Below are 18,600 nucleotides of genomic sequence, written 5' to 3' on the forward strand. Positions count from 1 at the left end.
GCCGCTTAGTTTAATGTGGGAATGACGAAATTCACCTAAAATATGCTTGCTTTGAGAGCAGATTTGGCTGCATTCAAAGTCGCACATCACAATTTTGGCTACATCCTAGACGAAGAACTCAGTAGTTTAGCCCGGGGCTATTTTCCAGCAAATTTTTGTACCCGCGAAAATTTTGCGACAAGCTCTTAACGCACTCAAAATTAACAGGATGCAGGAAGCTATACCCGAGTTCTGATTAAATGAAGTATTACGGTTTTGAACTAGTGGAGTCAACAGTGCTCACAGAAACAGCCATGAATGTTCTGATAAACGTGCCTCTGCACCATACTAACGGATTTCATAAAGTATAGCGCGCAGTTCCAGTACTCAACTAATTGAAGACGGTTCAACAGCGACACGATAAAGTTTCTCGCGGAGTTATCTTTGATATTGCTGAGAAAAGATAACTTTCCCAAAGTTACGGAGAAAATCATTTCAGATTGTAGTGGCAGATATCGTTTTAAACTGTGTCTGAAATTTTATCAATGTCACGAAGTGGAGAATCTACGTGCCTCTCTAGTTTGTTTTTCGACTTGCAAGCATTAGTTCTAAAGCTTTGTGCCCATCAGGTGGTAGCACTACCGGAGGAGCCTTACGCGGAGTACTTGGATAACTCAACCCACTTGGTTTACTCGCAATCCAGCGTCTACAGACTTCGCAACTATAGCTCACAAGCCTTTGATGCTGGCGAATGGATCACTGGCCGCAAAAGTTGTCTGATTCGACCACCTTTCAAAGGACGTATAGAAGACCCCAGTGGTAGTTTGGTATTGTATCCGGACCAAAGAAATTGCCAGTACCAGACAGAACTTGTTGTAAGGATTCCACAACACCCCTTACTGTGAACTTTCTTTGGTGAATTGCGCGAACTGGAGACAAAAATAGATGGAATGAAAATCCAAGATGTATTTCGAGAGGAAGCTCACAGTCGGATGATGGAGACTTTACGTCTGAAATTGGTTGATCTCCCCGAACGAACTGTAGATGAAGAAGCTACAAAAACAAAAGCGAAAACTTTTGCACAAAGAGTTTTTAATCAGCATGCACATTCCGTTGGCGGGCATACCACAGCAGACCTTTCAGCTGGTTTGTGTGGTTTGTGTTAGCTTCAATCCTAGTGATTGCAGTCTGGATGACTTACACAGGACACAGGACTTTGCCCAGCTATAGTGAACAAAGCGTGTATCGAAAGAGATATGGCTAGTACTCAGACGAGCCCGAGAGCCAAAAGGAGCAGATTTAGTTTTGAGGAGCGCCTGCTTAGAAGAGATGCTGGTTTGAGTGGACAAGGGCCGATGATGAATTTCAGAATGAATGATCGCATTCAAGTGCCATCATACTCTAAATGCAACGGGATGGAATCAACTCAATTGGAGGACGCCCTTGATGACTCTTTCTTTTTGACACCCCATCACCCACCGGATCCCGTGGCAAAACTCAGAGGATTAGGAACTACTGAGACAAAATGGCGTGCGTCAAGATTTTATAAACTATAGAAGGGAAGGGAAGAATGAGCCGATGACAACGGAAATCGTTAGTTATCCAATTCTATTGATTTGTTTCTGCCCATTTTATTAGGAAAAGTGCTTTAGTTGGATTTATCACCCCTTTAACTGTAACTAGAAAAATTATTTGTGATTTTGCATTTATTCATGAGTAAAGTCTCGGTGCTTTCGTCTTTATACTCATTTGTTCGGTTTCACTTTTCTATGGCGTAATCGACAGATCCCAATGCCACTAACAGTTATTCCGTGTTGTTAGGCTGTGCCACCTTGAGGTCGACAAACAGTTAAGCTCAGAAAAATAAACAATTAAACGTTTAAATAGATGAGAAAAACACTTGAGTGGTACACACTTCAAGTTGCACTGCTTTACTCTTGGTCGTCTTTTTAAAAATAGAGATGCCAAAGATATATTGAACGGTCATTTGGTAGATCTCATAGATGGAAATATAACTCTTCTAGAATTTGCGGAACTGGCGTATTATGAGTTCCGCTTTTTTCAAATCCCTGACCAAAAGAGCCACGACTGCTTATCGAGGCGGGGACTATGGACTTACTGGAGGATGAAAAACGGGAGGGTACTTCGGGTAACTCCGAACAAGATTACTCAGTAGAAGAAAAATCATTCCAAGTAAAATACTCCCTTCATCGACCTCTAGCTCCAAATGAGTGAATAAAAATCATTATTCGACCCGTAGAACGCGAGGATGGGAATATGTTGGTGAAATTCACAGGGTGCTCTCAGACTCCAACGCAGCGGAGCCAGATTCCAAACAGAACGTTAGCGGCGAAAGCGGACATGCGGTGCCTCCTTACTACGCACGTCGGGACATCCGAGAATGTGAAATTGAATGGAGGCAGTTAGCAGCGACAAATTAACCGACAATTTAAAGTTACCAATCGGTCGAACTTAAGCAGTTAAAACTAAACTTTATTTAAGTTTGTTTATCTAGAAAGTTTTTAGTCTATTTAGCCACAAAACTGAAATCAGAATCAGTACCTATCGAAGTTGTAATCCCAGAAAAATTTGACATGGTTCTTCATATTTGGGAGTCAAAAATTCCAGATTGGTTGGTCGTGTTCCAGCGAGTACAATTCTGCGAGGATACCTTTCTTATTTTACAACTGGAAGATGAAAATTAATTATTGCTTTTACTGGATGGTGCGGCGGGCAAAGAATTTAGGGCGGCTAGGTTATCTAAAAGGATCAAACCTTCGACGAATGAACCGTTAACAGCATTCCAATCAATACTTATTCACCTTGTTCGAAAGATGTGTTTACGCAAACGGAAAAGAAGAATATTGTTTGGACGCCAACGATGTTGGGTAAAACACTTGATAGAATTTATACAGCGCTCACAACTTTTATAATTATATACTTAGACAAAACAAACAGTTTCTGGAGTATTAAGTGAAATTGGATCAGCATAGATTGAGAAAAAGGTGCTAAAGACATTGCTACAAATTTTAAAAAATCAAACTCAGATTTTGACTACCGACCACCAGTTCGGCCTATCTTGTGGCGTTGAGAAAGGCCACGGCTTTTCAATGATGATGGGTGGCACGAAGGCTATGACATCGTACACGGGATTTGTAACGGCACTGATAGCCCAGGAGCATTGAAAATAGACGTCAGGAATTGGCTTCATTCGTACCAATTCATCCTCTCACTTCTAAAACTCCCGCACAGAGTCCTCTTGCGGGCTTAATATCGGGCTTAATATCGACGTATTTGCCACCTTGCTTGAAGACGACAAATCTGGAAACGCTGCGGTTCATGGCCGCTGTCCTGTCCAAATAGTTGACCATGAAACCAACCACCACGTCATCTTAGAATCGGATATGAAACTAACCAAACCCAGCAATTGCTGTTGATATGCTACCCCTTATTGATAATTATATAATAATAACTGGATTTAAAAGAATGAGAGGACAGATTTCTTTTTGTGAATTGATTTACTACTTAGACAGTTAGATTTCAGCTGTTGAGTTATAGAAGATTACTGGAATCAGTTGTAAGCTTTTTATAGTTCTGGAGGAATAACCATTGAGGCTGCTAAAGCACACAGGAAAACCATAAAAGATTGTTAAAAAAAAGGTATGATTTTTCCAAAAAAAATTAATAGATACCTCTCTAAATAACTGGTGCTGATAAATTCAAGAGGAGAGTAAGAAGGCTATCGAGCACTTGAGGGTCGACAAGGCGGTTATTCAATTTCACAAAAGAAACAAAATTTAAAATTATTTATATCTAATTTAAAATCAACCACAACTTTTGTAGAACCTGTTGAAAACTAACCTACTCTTACACCAACTTTCTCAAAATTTATTTGGGAGAGAGGAGGGTAGGGTTCTAGAAATTGGTTCATCCGTGGTTTAGTTACTTATTTGACATTTTTGTTAGTCACATTTTTATCTTTCAAACCCAGAACTTTTGTAGGTAAAGTAAATAGGTCCTATTTTTGACAGTTCTCAAATTCAAATATGAGTCCCAAAATTAGGCCCAAAAACAATTATGACTCAAATACCTTGTTCTAACAAAAATAAGACCGAATTAGCACACAAATGACCAACAATACCAAAATTGGTTTATTGCAAGGTAAACAACACCTGATAAGAGGAAAACAAAATTGTGGCGCAATGTGGAGCAAGGCAAATTAAACTAAGATTAATCGAGTTGGAAAACCTCGAAGTCATTCACATGAAAACAGCCTGTTGAAACTGCAAATAAAGGAAATCAATTTATTGCCCTTAATTCTTTTCAGTTAAAAATTGAACTTAGTTAATTGTCATTTTTGGCCTTGCTGCACATTACTCTTTTTTCGTCAGGCTTTAAAAAATATAGTTCACTCGCGTTATGGAGAACAAAATTGTAAAAGCGCGACAAGGAGAGGCTCGGCTCGGAAGATCCAACAAGGAAAAAAATCCCTCGCTGCGAAGCAAAGAGAGCATCAACAGCCGCAAAGCGAGTAACAACAGCAGCAAAGCGAGCAACAACAGCAGCAACGCGAGCAACAACAGTGTCAAAACGACAACGACAGCATCCGCCAACTTACGATAGCGAATTCTCAAAAGATGGAAGAGCTGAGCAACAAGCGCTAATGGAAATAAAGAGAGTACAAGGTGAGCGTCCCTATGCTAAGTAAAAGCTAACTCTGATTTATTTTGTTGGATGGGCTTCAATAAAGCTTCATCCGTTGGCTGGAAAAACGCAACGGGCAAAACATGTTCGGGTCTTCAAGACAAAGAAACGAACGAAGAGCGGAAAATCCAACAAGGGAAAACGTCCCTCGCTGCGAAGCAAAGCGAGCAACAACAGCAGCAAAGCGAGTAACAACAGAGCAACCCAAGCAACAACAGCGTCAGAGCCAACTACGGAAGCTTAAACCAACTTACGATAGCAACTTATCAGAAAATGGAACAGCTGAGCAACAAGCGCTAACATATATGAAGAGAGTAGAAAGTGAGCCTTCCTATGCTGAGTAAAGGCTAACTCTAATTTAATTTATATGATTGTCATGTATGTGATAGTCCGGTTTAATAAAATATGTCATCAAAATTGAATATCTTACCCCTCATTTTTTAGTTTAACACGAGTAACAAAAAAACAGTGCATTGTCCTACAGCTCATGCCGGCCTTTAAGTATATTTCTCTTCTATTTGGGCCCATTTTTTCCAGTATAACAATCTCAGTGGTCTTGTTGAAACTCATCGGTCTCATATAACACGTAAATTTTAGTTCTAAAAGTTCCGGGTAGCATTCTCAAATCTGTTGTTGTAACGAAATTAAGATCATCTGGGCCATTTATAGGAAGAACACCGCCCATCAGTTTTAATAAGTGGCAGTCGCGACCTTCTTTTTGTTAAGAACAAATTGTTTTTTCAATTTTTCCGCCTTGATTAGGGTTTCCGTTCATAATTGTGCTAAGTACAGCGTACCCGCCATTGAAATCGGGATCACTATTATCCACCGTTTTGGGGATAATGGATATACTATCTAACGAAGGGCGTTCTTGAAGCAATTGTTTTCCAGTAGCGGTCCTTCGTTGTAAAATAGGCTTAATTCGTTACAAACTCTATCAAGTGTAAGGCAAGAAGCAAGCACAAAAGTGCCGGTAAACCGCTGACGAATGATTTGATCACTGCAATAATCACAGTTACGTACTTCTTCCCGAACGATTGACTGGGCTCACTGGACATTGTAAGATTGTTTAAAAAACCGTTGGAGCTGAAGAACTACTTTAATATGCTCGTAGTCCCGATGTAATTTTTGGATGATAATTTTTGCATTTCTGGAATGCAAAACTTTGTGTCCAGTCTTTTTGTTAAGAAGAATTAGTTTTGGTATGTTAAACCGACTGCATAATTGTTTAAAATCGTGCCTTTTCTGTTGATTAAGATTGAAATTTTTGGAATTGTTCCACGACGATGGAATTTGCGAGTCATTTTATATAATGTGAAATCCACTGGCGTTTTATGTTAGTAGGTGAACATAAGCTAGTAGGAATTGAGGTATAATGATTAAGTGATTTGCTACTTTACCAATGTTTCATTAGTTCATTGAGCGAACAAAAAATGATGTGCCCACTAACTCCTTAACTGAGTTATCAGAACTGAAAAGATCGATCTATCACTCCCTGGTACAGCTTCAGGGTTACTTTTTGCTCCAAAACTGAGCGTCCATAATTTCATCACCAACGCAAATCCCACAAAAGATGAATGACGAAATTCTTATTTTTCATTGAAACAGACGAAACTTTTTCCAGAATCAAAGAAGTCGTTCAAGGTGAATTTTACCAAGACCTCGTTCAGAGTTGAAGAGTTGAGATAAACTACTTTTCAATCCCAAAGTATTAGTGCTGAAACTATTTTACTAGAGAATTAAGGACAAAAAGAGCTAAATTTTCTTACGACCCTAAGGAAAAGGTTAAAATTTCATTTAAAACTAAACGTTACTCCAGCCAAAATGGGAAACAAAGGCACCATAGGTTAAATCAGATGCCTAATAGTTACTGGGAGAGAGTAAAAACAAGCGTGCGTAAATTTGTACACATTATCAAATTTATCAAATATCATATTCTGAAATTATCAAACCGAGTTAAACACACAGCTGCAATAATCTCGGCAAAACATTCACATAAAATAAGTTGCATTTTCTGACCTTCTACGCCTACTATTTCACCTAGACGTTAGGTCCAAACGTTCTAAAAGGAAGGACACGTTACGTTTTGCTGATAAAAACTGATAAGGTTGAGTACCCTTAGGCACAAGAAAAACGCTCAGAAAGTAATTTGCGAATCTAACAGGCAGTGGTTCATCAAATAAATTAGTTATGGTTTTAGAGATGAAGTTTACACGTGAGTTCAACTTTCCTAGGTAAAAAGAGTGTTGAAAAAAAGTGATTAATTGACATTTCTGATTAGGTTATATTACTCTGGTGCAGTGAAATTGGGATTCCTCCGAATGTTGTAAGTTATATATAATATTTAGATTTGAACAACCGGATAATGTTTGGTTTTTTTCTTTAATTCTCTACTTCGTATTTTTTTTCTGGGATAATCCTTAGCTTCAATTCTTTGATTCAAAGAACCGAAATAAACTTGGTTGTTTTAATAGCTAAATTTCAGTGAAGTATTACTTTCATTACTTGGAAAAGAAATTAATTATTTCGCGCATCAAAAATATTTTTATATACAGCTTTGAGAGAGCACCAGGGACAACAGTAGTCTATACTTAATTGTCAGGCGAACTCACTTTTCTTCGAAGAACCTTTCAAATTTGATACAGTTTTGGGCGCTAGCCAGTCCCCAGCTAGAAGCCTTCTAACGATAAAAAATACAAAATTCTACAACTACAAATTTGATACGATTCTCTTGAGAAGCTTCAGTTCTTAGCACTTTCAGATTATTAGGGTGTTATGGCCCTTTCCAATATATTCCAGTCCCTCAAACAGACAAGTTGACAGCAAAAGGTCCCAATAATTTCGAATAGTCAAACGTTCATATTATGCTTCTACTGTGTGATTGATGTTAATGCACGGAGATTTGCATTACACCGCAAAGACAGACTTGAATAGCCTCTGTCAAATATGACCATATGGCCGAGCGTCTGACTTAATTCCCATTTGCTATGCTAACATTTGGAGTTGCATATCATGTTCTGATTAGAAAACACTGTAAATGAAAATTTGGGAAATGAATAGTTAGAACTCGTTTTATTGTTCCGACCCCAATTGTGGGGGGAAGCAAATAAATACTCATTGGTTTTTTTTTGTTCAGACAATTTTGGCCGATCGATATATTCATCGTAGAGAAATGTGAGTGATATCATTAAAAAGCTCATCCAGCGCAGAATTCAAAATTTAGGTATTTTTTTGAATTTCGTTTTTTTTCGAAGAGACATCGGGGTTTAAAGCTTCATGTCAACACGGGATATTTGGTTCAATTTTGTTCAATTTTACCGAAATTTTTGTTCGAGCTAACATTTTTTCTATGAAAATTTTAATTCAAAATTTCATTTCACGTCACAAAATAAATCATTTTTGCGTTCCTAATGGACAAAAGGCAATAAAAAGACTAGTTCTGGTCTCATAGGGAAGTTTACTATCAAATTCTAGTTGGGAGCTCTTTTTTAGAAAAATTTCCATACTTCTAAGTTTTTTCAAGTCACCTAGAGACTAGTTACTTTTCATATCGAGCTTCTGTTAATGACAAACCTCATTTACATTCAAATGAAGCCCAATATACAAAAAATTCTTATCCAAGAATTGCTCATAACTGAAAATTTGATTTTTTTGAGGTTTTACTAATTTTTCGGACTCCTATGGCATAAACTCATTGATTAAAAGTGCAGTAGGTTTCGTAATAAGCATTTCATTAACCTATCTGGTGCTTGAGTGGACAGCTAATGGATGTTAGGACTTTGAAAAAATATTTTCGAAATCTTTTAAATATCAACTAATCATAAATTTTTTTTGTGAACTCTAAGTCAGACTCAGTAATGACAGGACTCCCCGCCTTCCTACTGCAGCCAAAGAATTTTATGGACATTTCGTATTATTGGTTTACTTTGAAATCTTATCCCGTTTTCCTAATTTTGATGGCTCCATTGTTTTAGAGAAGACGTTCAATGAACCATAGATAAAATTTTCAGCGATAAAAACTTGTGGCTTAATTGGCTTCAAGACTTTCTTATCACATTTTTCTACAGATTTTTTTTGCCTGTATTTGTTGTTGTTTTCATAATCATAAGAATTATTGTGGTGTCATATTGTTACCTATGCATAACAAACACCCTTGTCTTCACATCGAGGCATAATTGAGCACATTTATTGCCTTCCGTTGAAATTTTTTGATTCTAATGGCTGTTAAGTCTTTGAAAATAATTTTTAAAACAAGCTTTTGGAACATTAGTGAATCTTGAACAAATTTTCTTGAACTGTTAGTCAGTCTCAGTAATAACAGAGCCACTTTTTTCTACTTCAGCAAAATTTTTTCTAATTGGTGGGTTTATCTTCTAACAATTACTAATATGACTTCAATGCCACAAGATTTCATTTTTTTGGACATTTCGTACTATTGGTTCCTTTTGAAATGTTAACCCGTTATCCTAATATTAATGGCTCCCACTGGTTTAGTGAAGAAGGTCATTGGATTATAGCTAAAGTTTTCAGAGAAAATCTTATGGCTTCGACACTTTCCGCAGAATTTTTGGTTTTGTCTGTTTTTATTGTTAATTTTCATAATCATAAGACATATTGTGATGTTTTATTGATTACCTCTGGACTAAAAACATCCTTTTACTCACATCAAGGTACAAATGAGCATGTTTCTTAACTTCCGTTGAAAGCTATTGATTTTATTGGCTCTTAAATCTTAAAAAAAAATTTGAAAAATATTTTGAACAATAGTCAATCTTGAACTTATTTTCGTGAACTGTATTTCAATCTCAGTAAAAACCAAACCCTTTCCTTTCTAGTTTAACAGAAAATTATCTAGTTAGCGGTTTCATTTTCTAACCAATATTTTTCTGACTTCGATGCACGATTTTTCATTGTTTTCTTGAACTTTTGATTTTTTTTCGTAATTTTGTTTCCTTTTGAAATCTTTTTACATTATCCTATTATTGATAGCTCCCATTGGCTCAGAGATGATGTTCAATGGTTCGCAGAAAACGTTTTTAGAGAAAAGCTTAGGGTGTAAATGGTTTCGACACTTTCTTCTGGCACTTTTCTACTGAGTTTTTGCATTTTGCCTGTATTTGTTTTTTTTTCATATTATAAAATCTTGATAATGATTTTTGATTGACCAACATTCTTGTCATTACATCAAGGCATAGTTTAGCTTATTTAATGGCTTCCGTTAAAATCTATTGAATTTTATGGCGTTGATATTACGGGTTTTCTAAAAAAAAAATGGTTGTCTTAAAGTATTTTTCTTTGCCATACGATCTTTTGTGATGAGTTATTGATGAACTATGAGTAAAAACACTGTTTTGCCATAGAGGCAGAACCTAGCGGGTTTATTTAATTCCTTGGAAAGCTATCGAACTTAATGAATTTCATTCCAGGGGTTTTCTCGAAAGCTTCGTGGTTTCATTATATATGTCATATTTGCTGTTTTTCAAGTCATATTGTAAGAATTAAAACAATCCCCTTTGCTGTTAAAAAAATAGTTGAAAATAGAAAAAGTTTTTAGTGAAAAGTTTATTTTCTAATTTTCTCGCTCAATTTTTTTGAATTTAATGTTCGTCCCTTCTTCTTGTTTAGGTAGCCGTAAAATGCTGATTGGTCTTGTGAATTTGTAATTGACTATTAAATGAATGATGTTACCCGAAACACTTTGTTTTTAGCGAATACTCTTAGATTTTATTTTATACCTATTCAAAGACTTTTCAAATTTTTCAGTTTTTGTAGTTCTTTTCAATTACTTTTAACTTATTCTCGTCCTTGAGAAGTTCATTCCAATTCTTTGAATTTCAAAAATTAACGTTTCTACTGATATTTTTTTGCGACTAAGGTTTTGTTTGGTGGACAATATGCATAAATGTTTTGTGAGATTCCAATGGTTTTCAAATGTGGCCCGAATGAACTTATTTATTCATTTAGTCTAATTTTAGCTGAATTACTATAAATAAAAACTAAAAGAGAAATACATAATATCCAGATAATAGCTTATGATTTTCATGACTTCAATAATTTCTGTTTTTGCAAATTGTTTAAAATTTTTGGAGATTTTCTGGATTTTTAGTCCGCTCCTATGTCTAAGTCTAACCAAAGAGAGGTCCCATTGGATTATTAATAACTTTTTAGTAAATTTATCAAGAAATTTTTCGTGTTTAGCTGAAGATTTTTTAGACTTTTGGAATTATTTGGTTTAAAAAATGTTGATTGATTTTTGACTTCAAAGTTATTTTTTCTGCTCATTGCCGACTTGTTACATAGCCTCATTCAGAAAAACATCCATCTGCTGTATAGGCATGAAAAACTAAATTTGTGTAGTTAAGGATTTATCTGATTGCATTTTGACTGATTGCGTTTTTATTAGGTGCTTTCCTAATTAGATATTGGTTTTCTGTCGTGAAATTTTTGTTTTTGGTTATTTTGTTAATTGCTGTTTTTTTTCGTAGTCTTTTTAATAGCAGATCGTGTGAGCGCTGCAATGAGGCATGGCATTACGTAATTTTATTAGTAGTAAGATTTTGTAACAATTTTTTGTACTCAAACATAAAATTTTTCTTCAAATTTCTTTTCTTCAAAGTTGTTAATCTGATTAATAGACTTGACTTTCACCTGATTTGTGTTCCTTGATTATGCTCCTGGAAACGGCTGCTGCATAATTTTTAAGCATCAATTTTCAGAAGGTTAAGTCTAAACTTTTCGCACACTTTTAGAATGATTTCATCTAATGTCTCAAAGGCTGATAACAAAGCATTTTTTCAAATCTGCGTGGTATCTTTTATTAAATAATCTTGGTTTACCTTGACCTAAAGTTCAAATTTTTGCTGATTACTTCTTATTGCCAACTTCAACGTTTTCTCTGGTCTTTGATGTTTCTTCCTCTCTCCCTCAGCCTTTTAACTCTCGTTTTTTTAAGTTTCCTCGCGTTATTGAACTTGATATGAGAACAAGTCCCTTCATGTTGGATGATTTTGCTTAACAAAAAGCTCCCCTCTCATTAAATGAGTTCAATAATGATTCTCGCCGTGTTTCTAACAAATCGTGAGTTTGATTCAGCTCAACACATGCGTCCAGGAAAAAAATTTTACTTGCTCGCTTATTATCAGACAAGTTCAACTAGTTGCTGAGTTGAGCTACGAAGCTCGCGACAACAGCATAGTAGCTAATCCTCATATACTGACAATCGAAAGTGACTGAACTGCTCTATCGAAAGCAATGTAATGTCCCACTGACTGATAAATTTGGCTATCAACTGAGAACGACATTCGCAGTAAGGCCTTCTTCAGAGTCCTCGACAGTCCGCCCAAAGCTCCGATTTTCGATCTTCAGCAGCTTCAGTTGCATAACCGGACTTCTCTTCGCAAGACAGATAATGTTCGGTTGCAGAGGAAGTTACAGTTATGTCTAGAGCAAGAGATTGGTCATATTTTCCAGAAAGCAAATAGTCGTCTCCTCCCCGCCTTCCTACTGCAACCAAAACATTTTTTGGACATTTCGTATTATTGGTTCACTTTGAAATCTTTTCCCCGTTTTCCTAATATTGATGCCTCCATTGTATTAGCGAAGACGTTCAATGAACCATAGATAAAGTTTTCAGCGATAAAAACTTGTGGCTTAAATGTCTTCAAGACTTCTTATCACATTTTTCTACAGATTTTGTTTGCCTGTTTTTGTTGTTGTTTTCATTATCATAAGAGTTATTGTGATGTCTCATTGATTACCTATGCATAACAAACACCCTTGTCTTCACATCGATGCATAATTGAGCACATTTATTGCCTTCCGATGAAATTTTTTGATTGTAATGGCTGTTAAGTCTTTAAAATATTTCTTAAAACAAGTTTTTGGAACATTAATCAATCTTGAACAAATTTTTTTGAACTGTTAGTCAGTTTCAGTAATAACAGAGCCACTTTTTTCTACTTCGGCAAAATTTTTTCTAATTGGTGTTTTTATTTTCTAACTATTACTTATATGACTTCAATGCCAAAAGATTTCCATTTTTTTGGACATTTCGTACTATTGGTTACTTTTGAAATTTTAACCTGTTATCCTAATATTAATGGCTCCCACTGGTTTAGCGAAGAAGATCATTGGATCACAGCTAAAGTTTTCAGAGAAAATCTTATGGCTTCGACACTTTCTTCTCGTAGTTTTCCGCAGAATTTTTGGTTTTGTCTGTTTTTATTGTTAATTTTCAAAATCATGAGACATATTTTGATGTTTTATTGATTACCTATGGATTAAAAACATCCTTTTACTCACATCAAGGCATAAATGAGCATATTTCTTAACTTCCGTTGAAAGCTATTGATTTTATTGGCTCTTAAATCTTTAAAAAAATTGAAAATATTTTGAACAATAGTCAATCTTGATTTTATATTCGTGAACTGTATGTCAATCTCAGTAAAAACCAAACCCTTTCCTTTCTAGTTTAACAGAAAATTATCTAGTTAGCGGTTTCATTTTCTAACCAATATTTTTCTGACTTCGATGCACGATTTTTCATTGTTTTCTTGAACTTTTGATTTTTTTTCGTAATTTTGTTTCCTTTTGAAATCTTTTTACATTATCCTAATATTGATAGTTCCCATTGGCTTAGAGATGATGTTCAATGGTTCGCAGAAATCGTTTTTAGAGAAAGGCTTAGGGTGTAAATGGTTTCGACACTTTCTTCTGGCACTTTTCTACTGAGTTTTTGCATTTTGCCTGTATTTGTTGTTTTTTTTCATAGTAATAACATGTTATAAACTCTTGATAATGATTTTTGATTGACCAACATTCTTGTCATTACATCAAGGCATAGTTTAGCTTATTTAATGGCTTCCGTTAAAATCTATTGAATTTTATGGCGTTGATATTACGGGTTTTCTAAAAAAAAATGGTTGTCTTAAAGTATTTTTCTTTGCCATACGATCTTCTGTGATGAGTTATTGATCAACTATGAATAAAAACGCTGTTTTGCCATCGAGGCAGAACCTAGCGAGTTTATTTAATTCCTTGGGAAGCTATCGAACATAATGAATTTCATTCCAGGGGTTTTCTCGAAAGCTTCGTGGTTTCATTATATCTGTTATATTTGTTGTTTTTGAAGTCATATTGTAAGAATTAAAACAATCCCCTTTGCTGTTAAAAAAAATACTTGAAATTAGAAAAAGTTTTTTGTGAAAAGTTCATTTTCTAATGGCTTCGACACTTTTCTCGCTCAATTTTTTTGAATTAAATGTTCTTCTCTTTTTCTTGTTTAGGTAGCCGTAAAATGCTGATTGGTCTCATGAAATTGTAATTGACTATTAAATGAATGATGTTACCCGAAACAGTTTGTTTTTAGCGAATAGTCTTAAATTTCAGACAGACCGCCCAAAGCTCCGATTTTCGATCTTCAGCAGCTTCAATTGCATAACCGGACTTCTCTTCCGCAAGACAGATAATGTTCGATTGCAGAGAGGAAGTTACGGTTATGTCTAGAGCAAGAGATTGGCCAGATTTTCCAAAAGGCAAATAGACGTCTCCTGGGCGTGAGTTATTTTCCGCAATGTGATTGCGTTTTTCAATTACTGGGGACAAATTAGCTGCTGAACAGGCGGAATCTATACGATCGCGAAATCTGTCGTGCCTTCAAATTGCATCTCCCCTGCCATCGCAGCCAACTGCATGTCAACAAATGTGTCCAAGGTACACAGCCTGCAACAAGGACGTTTTCTTTTTGATCATAAACCGCGATCCCGAGCCTGTACTTGACAATGACTTGGAATTCTTTAGCCGAAAGGTGTACACTTAAAGCGGGAATTGGGGGCACAGCAAAACACCCGCCGGAATGAGGCAAACATAGTGATTGGAGTCTTGCCTTTTCCCTGGTTGATGTTTGATTTCTTTTTAGGGTGGCAAGTTTACCTTAATCAAGTGCTTTTAGGCCGTTTTTGCGTGTACTAAAGTAGATTCAACGGTTCCACACTCTGGCGTAACTCTTTAAAAGTGTCACTTCCTGAGGGATGCCTACTTGTTATATTGTTGACCAGCTCGTCTGAGGCTCTAATTGAGCCCACAAACGCTCCTTTGTAATGCTCTTGTGGCTTTTTGACGCCTAGTCCCGACAAACTGATAGGTTAGGAAGATTATTTCCGTGCGCCCTCACCAATAATTGAGCCAACAATTTGATCCAACACTTCTCTTTTGCCGTCATCGAAACTTTTCGAAACTTTGAGTATCTCGTTTGATGGTGTTAGTTTGTAAAAGGCATACTAGTTTTGATGTTCGCAAACAGTAACGAAGGATACCTAATGCACATTTAGGATCTTTGAGGTGATGTAAATTGTCCAGCATAGCATGCAAATGTCTCAAATAAAACTTAAACAAAACTTAACGAACTTTTTCAAAAATTTACTGTTTGGACTTCTCTCACGTTTTTAGTATTCAAACTTTGTTTTCTTTTGAGGAGTCAATTACTGCAGTTTACTTATTGAAGAAAAGTAGGCTCAAATTTGAATACAAAAAATCAAAACATCCCGAGAAGAAGCAAAAACAATGTCAATCTTTGTAGACCAAATTTATGTTGCTCCAAACCCCGTCATTTTCTTTAAAACAAACAAAAATTAGGTTCTAGATTGATTCTTGGCAATTCCACTGTATATAAATAAATTGATGTTTGTATACATTTTTTAAATAAAAGCCTATAGACAAATTTTTGCTGCAGTGTCTCAAAAAAGTGCCAATCAAATAAAGACATTTGCATGTTTTTTGCTAAATTTTTAGAGTTCGGCCCTATATTTTTAATGTGCGTTTTATTTGTTTCGTTGAAAATGGTAAGATTTTTGGATAAAAAGAAGGTTTTTAGTTATGCGTTTTACAGTAAGAAATAGAGGTTTTCATGAACATCATTTCATCTAAAGTATGATATAATATACTTTAAATTGTACTTTTAAACTTAATAATGTAAAAGATAATATAACAAAAGTCTTTCAATTGTTAGTTTGTTTTTATATTTTATTTTTTAGCTTATTTAATTTTAGTTTTTTTTGTTAGTTTCACTGATAATCTGTATTTAATGGTAGATCAAACCATATGTCATGTTTTGGATGATTAGTGGAAAGATAATTGAAAACATCTGAAGCTCCAATTTAATGACTATTTTCAAATAAAATGTTGATGACTTTTGACATCTTTTGTACTCATTTGAGAATTTTCTGAGATCTACTAAATTTGCGTTCATGGGTCAGAGAGTGCCTTTAAGTCTTGTAAACACTAAGGTTTTCACTTTTAACGTAAGGGAAATTTTTTGTCCTAATGGGAAAGACGACGTCAATTGATTAATCGTTTATCATAGAACATGTCTTTTTCCACAAAGTCGGCCAAATTTTGTTACTCTCAACGCAAGAGTTAGAAGAGTTAAGAGGTTAGTTTTTGTGACGACTTCAGCTGTCTTCCGTTTCTTAAACGTTTGACAAAATTCAAATTATTTATCTCCCCTTTGATAGTTTCAGGGGACAACAAGCGTAAAATTAAATTATTATAACACCGCTTCAGTACTTGCTCTTTTTTAGACTCTTTTAGAATATATTTTTTTGTCGAATTGCATCTAGATACAGACAAAATCTATGAAAAAAAGGTATAAAAATTTGGGACATATGGGGTTGGAACAGTATGTGCAAACGCCCATTACTAATCCTCATTCTTTTTTTTAATTTATTTTCGTTTTTATATAAATGATGCAATTAGAGAAAAGAAAAGGTGGGGGGTATGCCTGGCTGAACGTTTCATTCTTCATTAACAAAGCAACACCATCGTTTCGGAAAGATGAAATTGGTATCCTCAAAAACCTAAATAAATTATGTTCAACATTGGAGACAAAATCCAACTCCCATCTCAATACTTTACTCCATATTTGCAAAATTTTTATCAAATTTTACCTTTTATTTTATTTGATCCTCAAACTCTTAATCTATTCCACTATTCTTGGTTTTTGATTGTCAAGTCAGACCCCTTCTTTGAACTGTTTGCAGGCAAACTTTGCGCTAACTCAGTCAAATGTTTATAATTTGGTGCCATTCAGTCAGTTTTTGCTATTTCAACCAGAATTGCACTATAAAACTGCTGGCAGTTTTGTTTTATTTCAATTTCAATTTTTTTCATTTTCATTTTAATTTTGCAGTTATCTCCATAATCAAAGTTATGAATTTACAATAACTACAACGACGCAAAACGAGCAAACACCTGCTCTTCAAATTGCGCCCTTATTTCATAGCAACGTTCTTCGAGCTTCAATCATTACCCTCCCCCCAGAAAAAGAAAAGTGTTACCCAAATAGTTCAAAGGCATTGTGACAATTTCGACCCATTTAAGTGACAAAAATGCACCAAAATTCAAATATGTCAAAAATATTCGAGAATTATTTTTTTTTCATAAAATTCAGCATTAAACTGACCTGTAACCGCCAAAAGGGATCGAGATTCAAATTTTGCATTATGTTTTCACGGCACCTAGCAAGTGATCAGCAAAAAATTGCACTTGAAATTTTTCATGAATTTTACACGCTAACTTAAATGTAACCAATAAAAAAAATTGAGACTGCAACTTTTCAACTTCACAATTTGTTTCCCCTGTGGGCAACGAAAAAAAATCGAAATTTAAATTTTTCAATTCAATGTCACAAAAAAATATTATCGAGAATTAATATTTTTCCAGAATGTCATCGAATTTATTTAACTCACCCTTCGTTTGGATTCCTTCATTCGTATGATGACTCTAGTGTAGCAGTTGAGCATGAATGCAGTGGTGACCAGAACCAACACACTCCTGTGCATCACCCACCCAGTCCGAGACATCTCATTGTTGGGGGCCATGGTGCAGTTGAGGACTCCCAGACTGCTAGAGCCACAGGCGAACAGACCCAAAAGCACATACGTCACCATCTGCTTACGCACACTGAACAGACCTGCCCAAATTTAAAAAAAAAACGTCAAAAATTTAAATCAAAAAATTTTGCATAAATTCCTTGCTTAAATTTGATATTTGATGTTATTTTGACCCACAGTACACATTCCGGGTGAATGGCCCATCGATAGATCAGCGTAAAGTAAATTTATTGATGAGTCACAAAAAAACAGTAGAAATATATCCCTGCTCTGAACAATGTAAAACCATCTCAAAATAAAAAAAATTAAGATTAATTAAAATGTTTCTTGCTGATTTTTTGCTTGAAACGTACTTCAAAGTGCGGAAAAATCACACCCGGGAATTGGAGAAAAATAGTTACTATCTTAGGAAGTGAAAACTAATTCCCAAAAATAGACTGAATTAACCGTTTCTTGGTTAACTTTAGCGTTGATTAATAGTAATATCAATTTTTTTGTCAAACTGTTCCTCCTTTTCAGTGAGTGCAATCAAACTGAACTTTTTAGATAAGTTAATTTGAACAAGAAGTATTCTCCTCCCCCTAGTTTTTTAAGCTAAAATTGCATACAGCTTCCCTGTATTTTGGTTAGCTCAAACATTCAGCTGAGACATTTACGGAACGCGTGCTAGCTCATCTACCAATTGTAATTACTGAGATAAAGTATGCCTACTAGTGAAAAACAATTTAAAAAATGGCTTTGCTTGATAGTTTCTGCTGTCTGAAAGTGTATGGCCACATAATTTGAGGCTATCCAAGAACAATTTTTTTTTGAACGTTACCCTCAACGCATGCACATGCGCTCACAATATCCAATAATTTGAGCTCATTTTGTAAATTACCCGGGTTTAGGGTTTTGATACATTCTTTTTTATATAGTTTAGTATTAAAAATTGGAACTTCTCAGGTCTTAATGAGAATTCTCAGGTGCCATGTAAAATTTCGGCATGTCCCGCAATTTATTGGGCAGTATAACTTTCCCGCGTTCCTTA

The 18,600-nt window shown here is 35.3% G+C and overlaps 1 protein-coding gene across 1 annotated transcript in view; it reads right to left on the reverse strand.

Moving 5' to 3' along the window:
• The window catches only part of LOC142355315 (uncharacterized), a 45,562-nt gene that overhangs the window by 21,022 nt on the left and 5,940 nt on the right, over window positions 1-18,600 (reverse strand). Inside the window, exon 3 of the mRNA XM_075407523.1 lies at window positions 17,427-17,650. Within this exon, the coding sequence (XP_075263638.1) occupies window positions 17,427-17,650 (224 nt within the window). The remainder of the gene's footprint in view (window positions 1-17,426; window positions 17,651-18,600) is intronic.

This window comes from Convolutriloba macropyga, chromosome 2 (assembly GCF_964194025.1).
Source record: "Convolutriloba macropyga chromosome 2, txConMacr16.3, whole genome shotgun sequence".
NCBI lineage: Eukaryota > Metazoa > Xenacoelomorpha > Acoela > Convolutidae > Convolutriloba > Convolutriloba macropyga.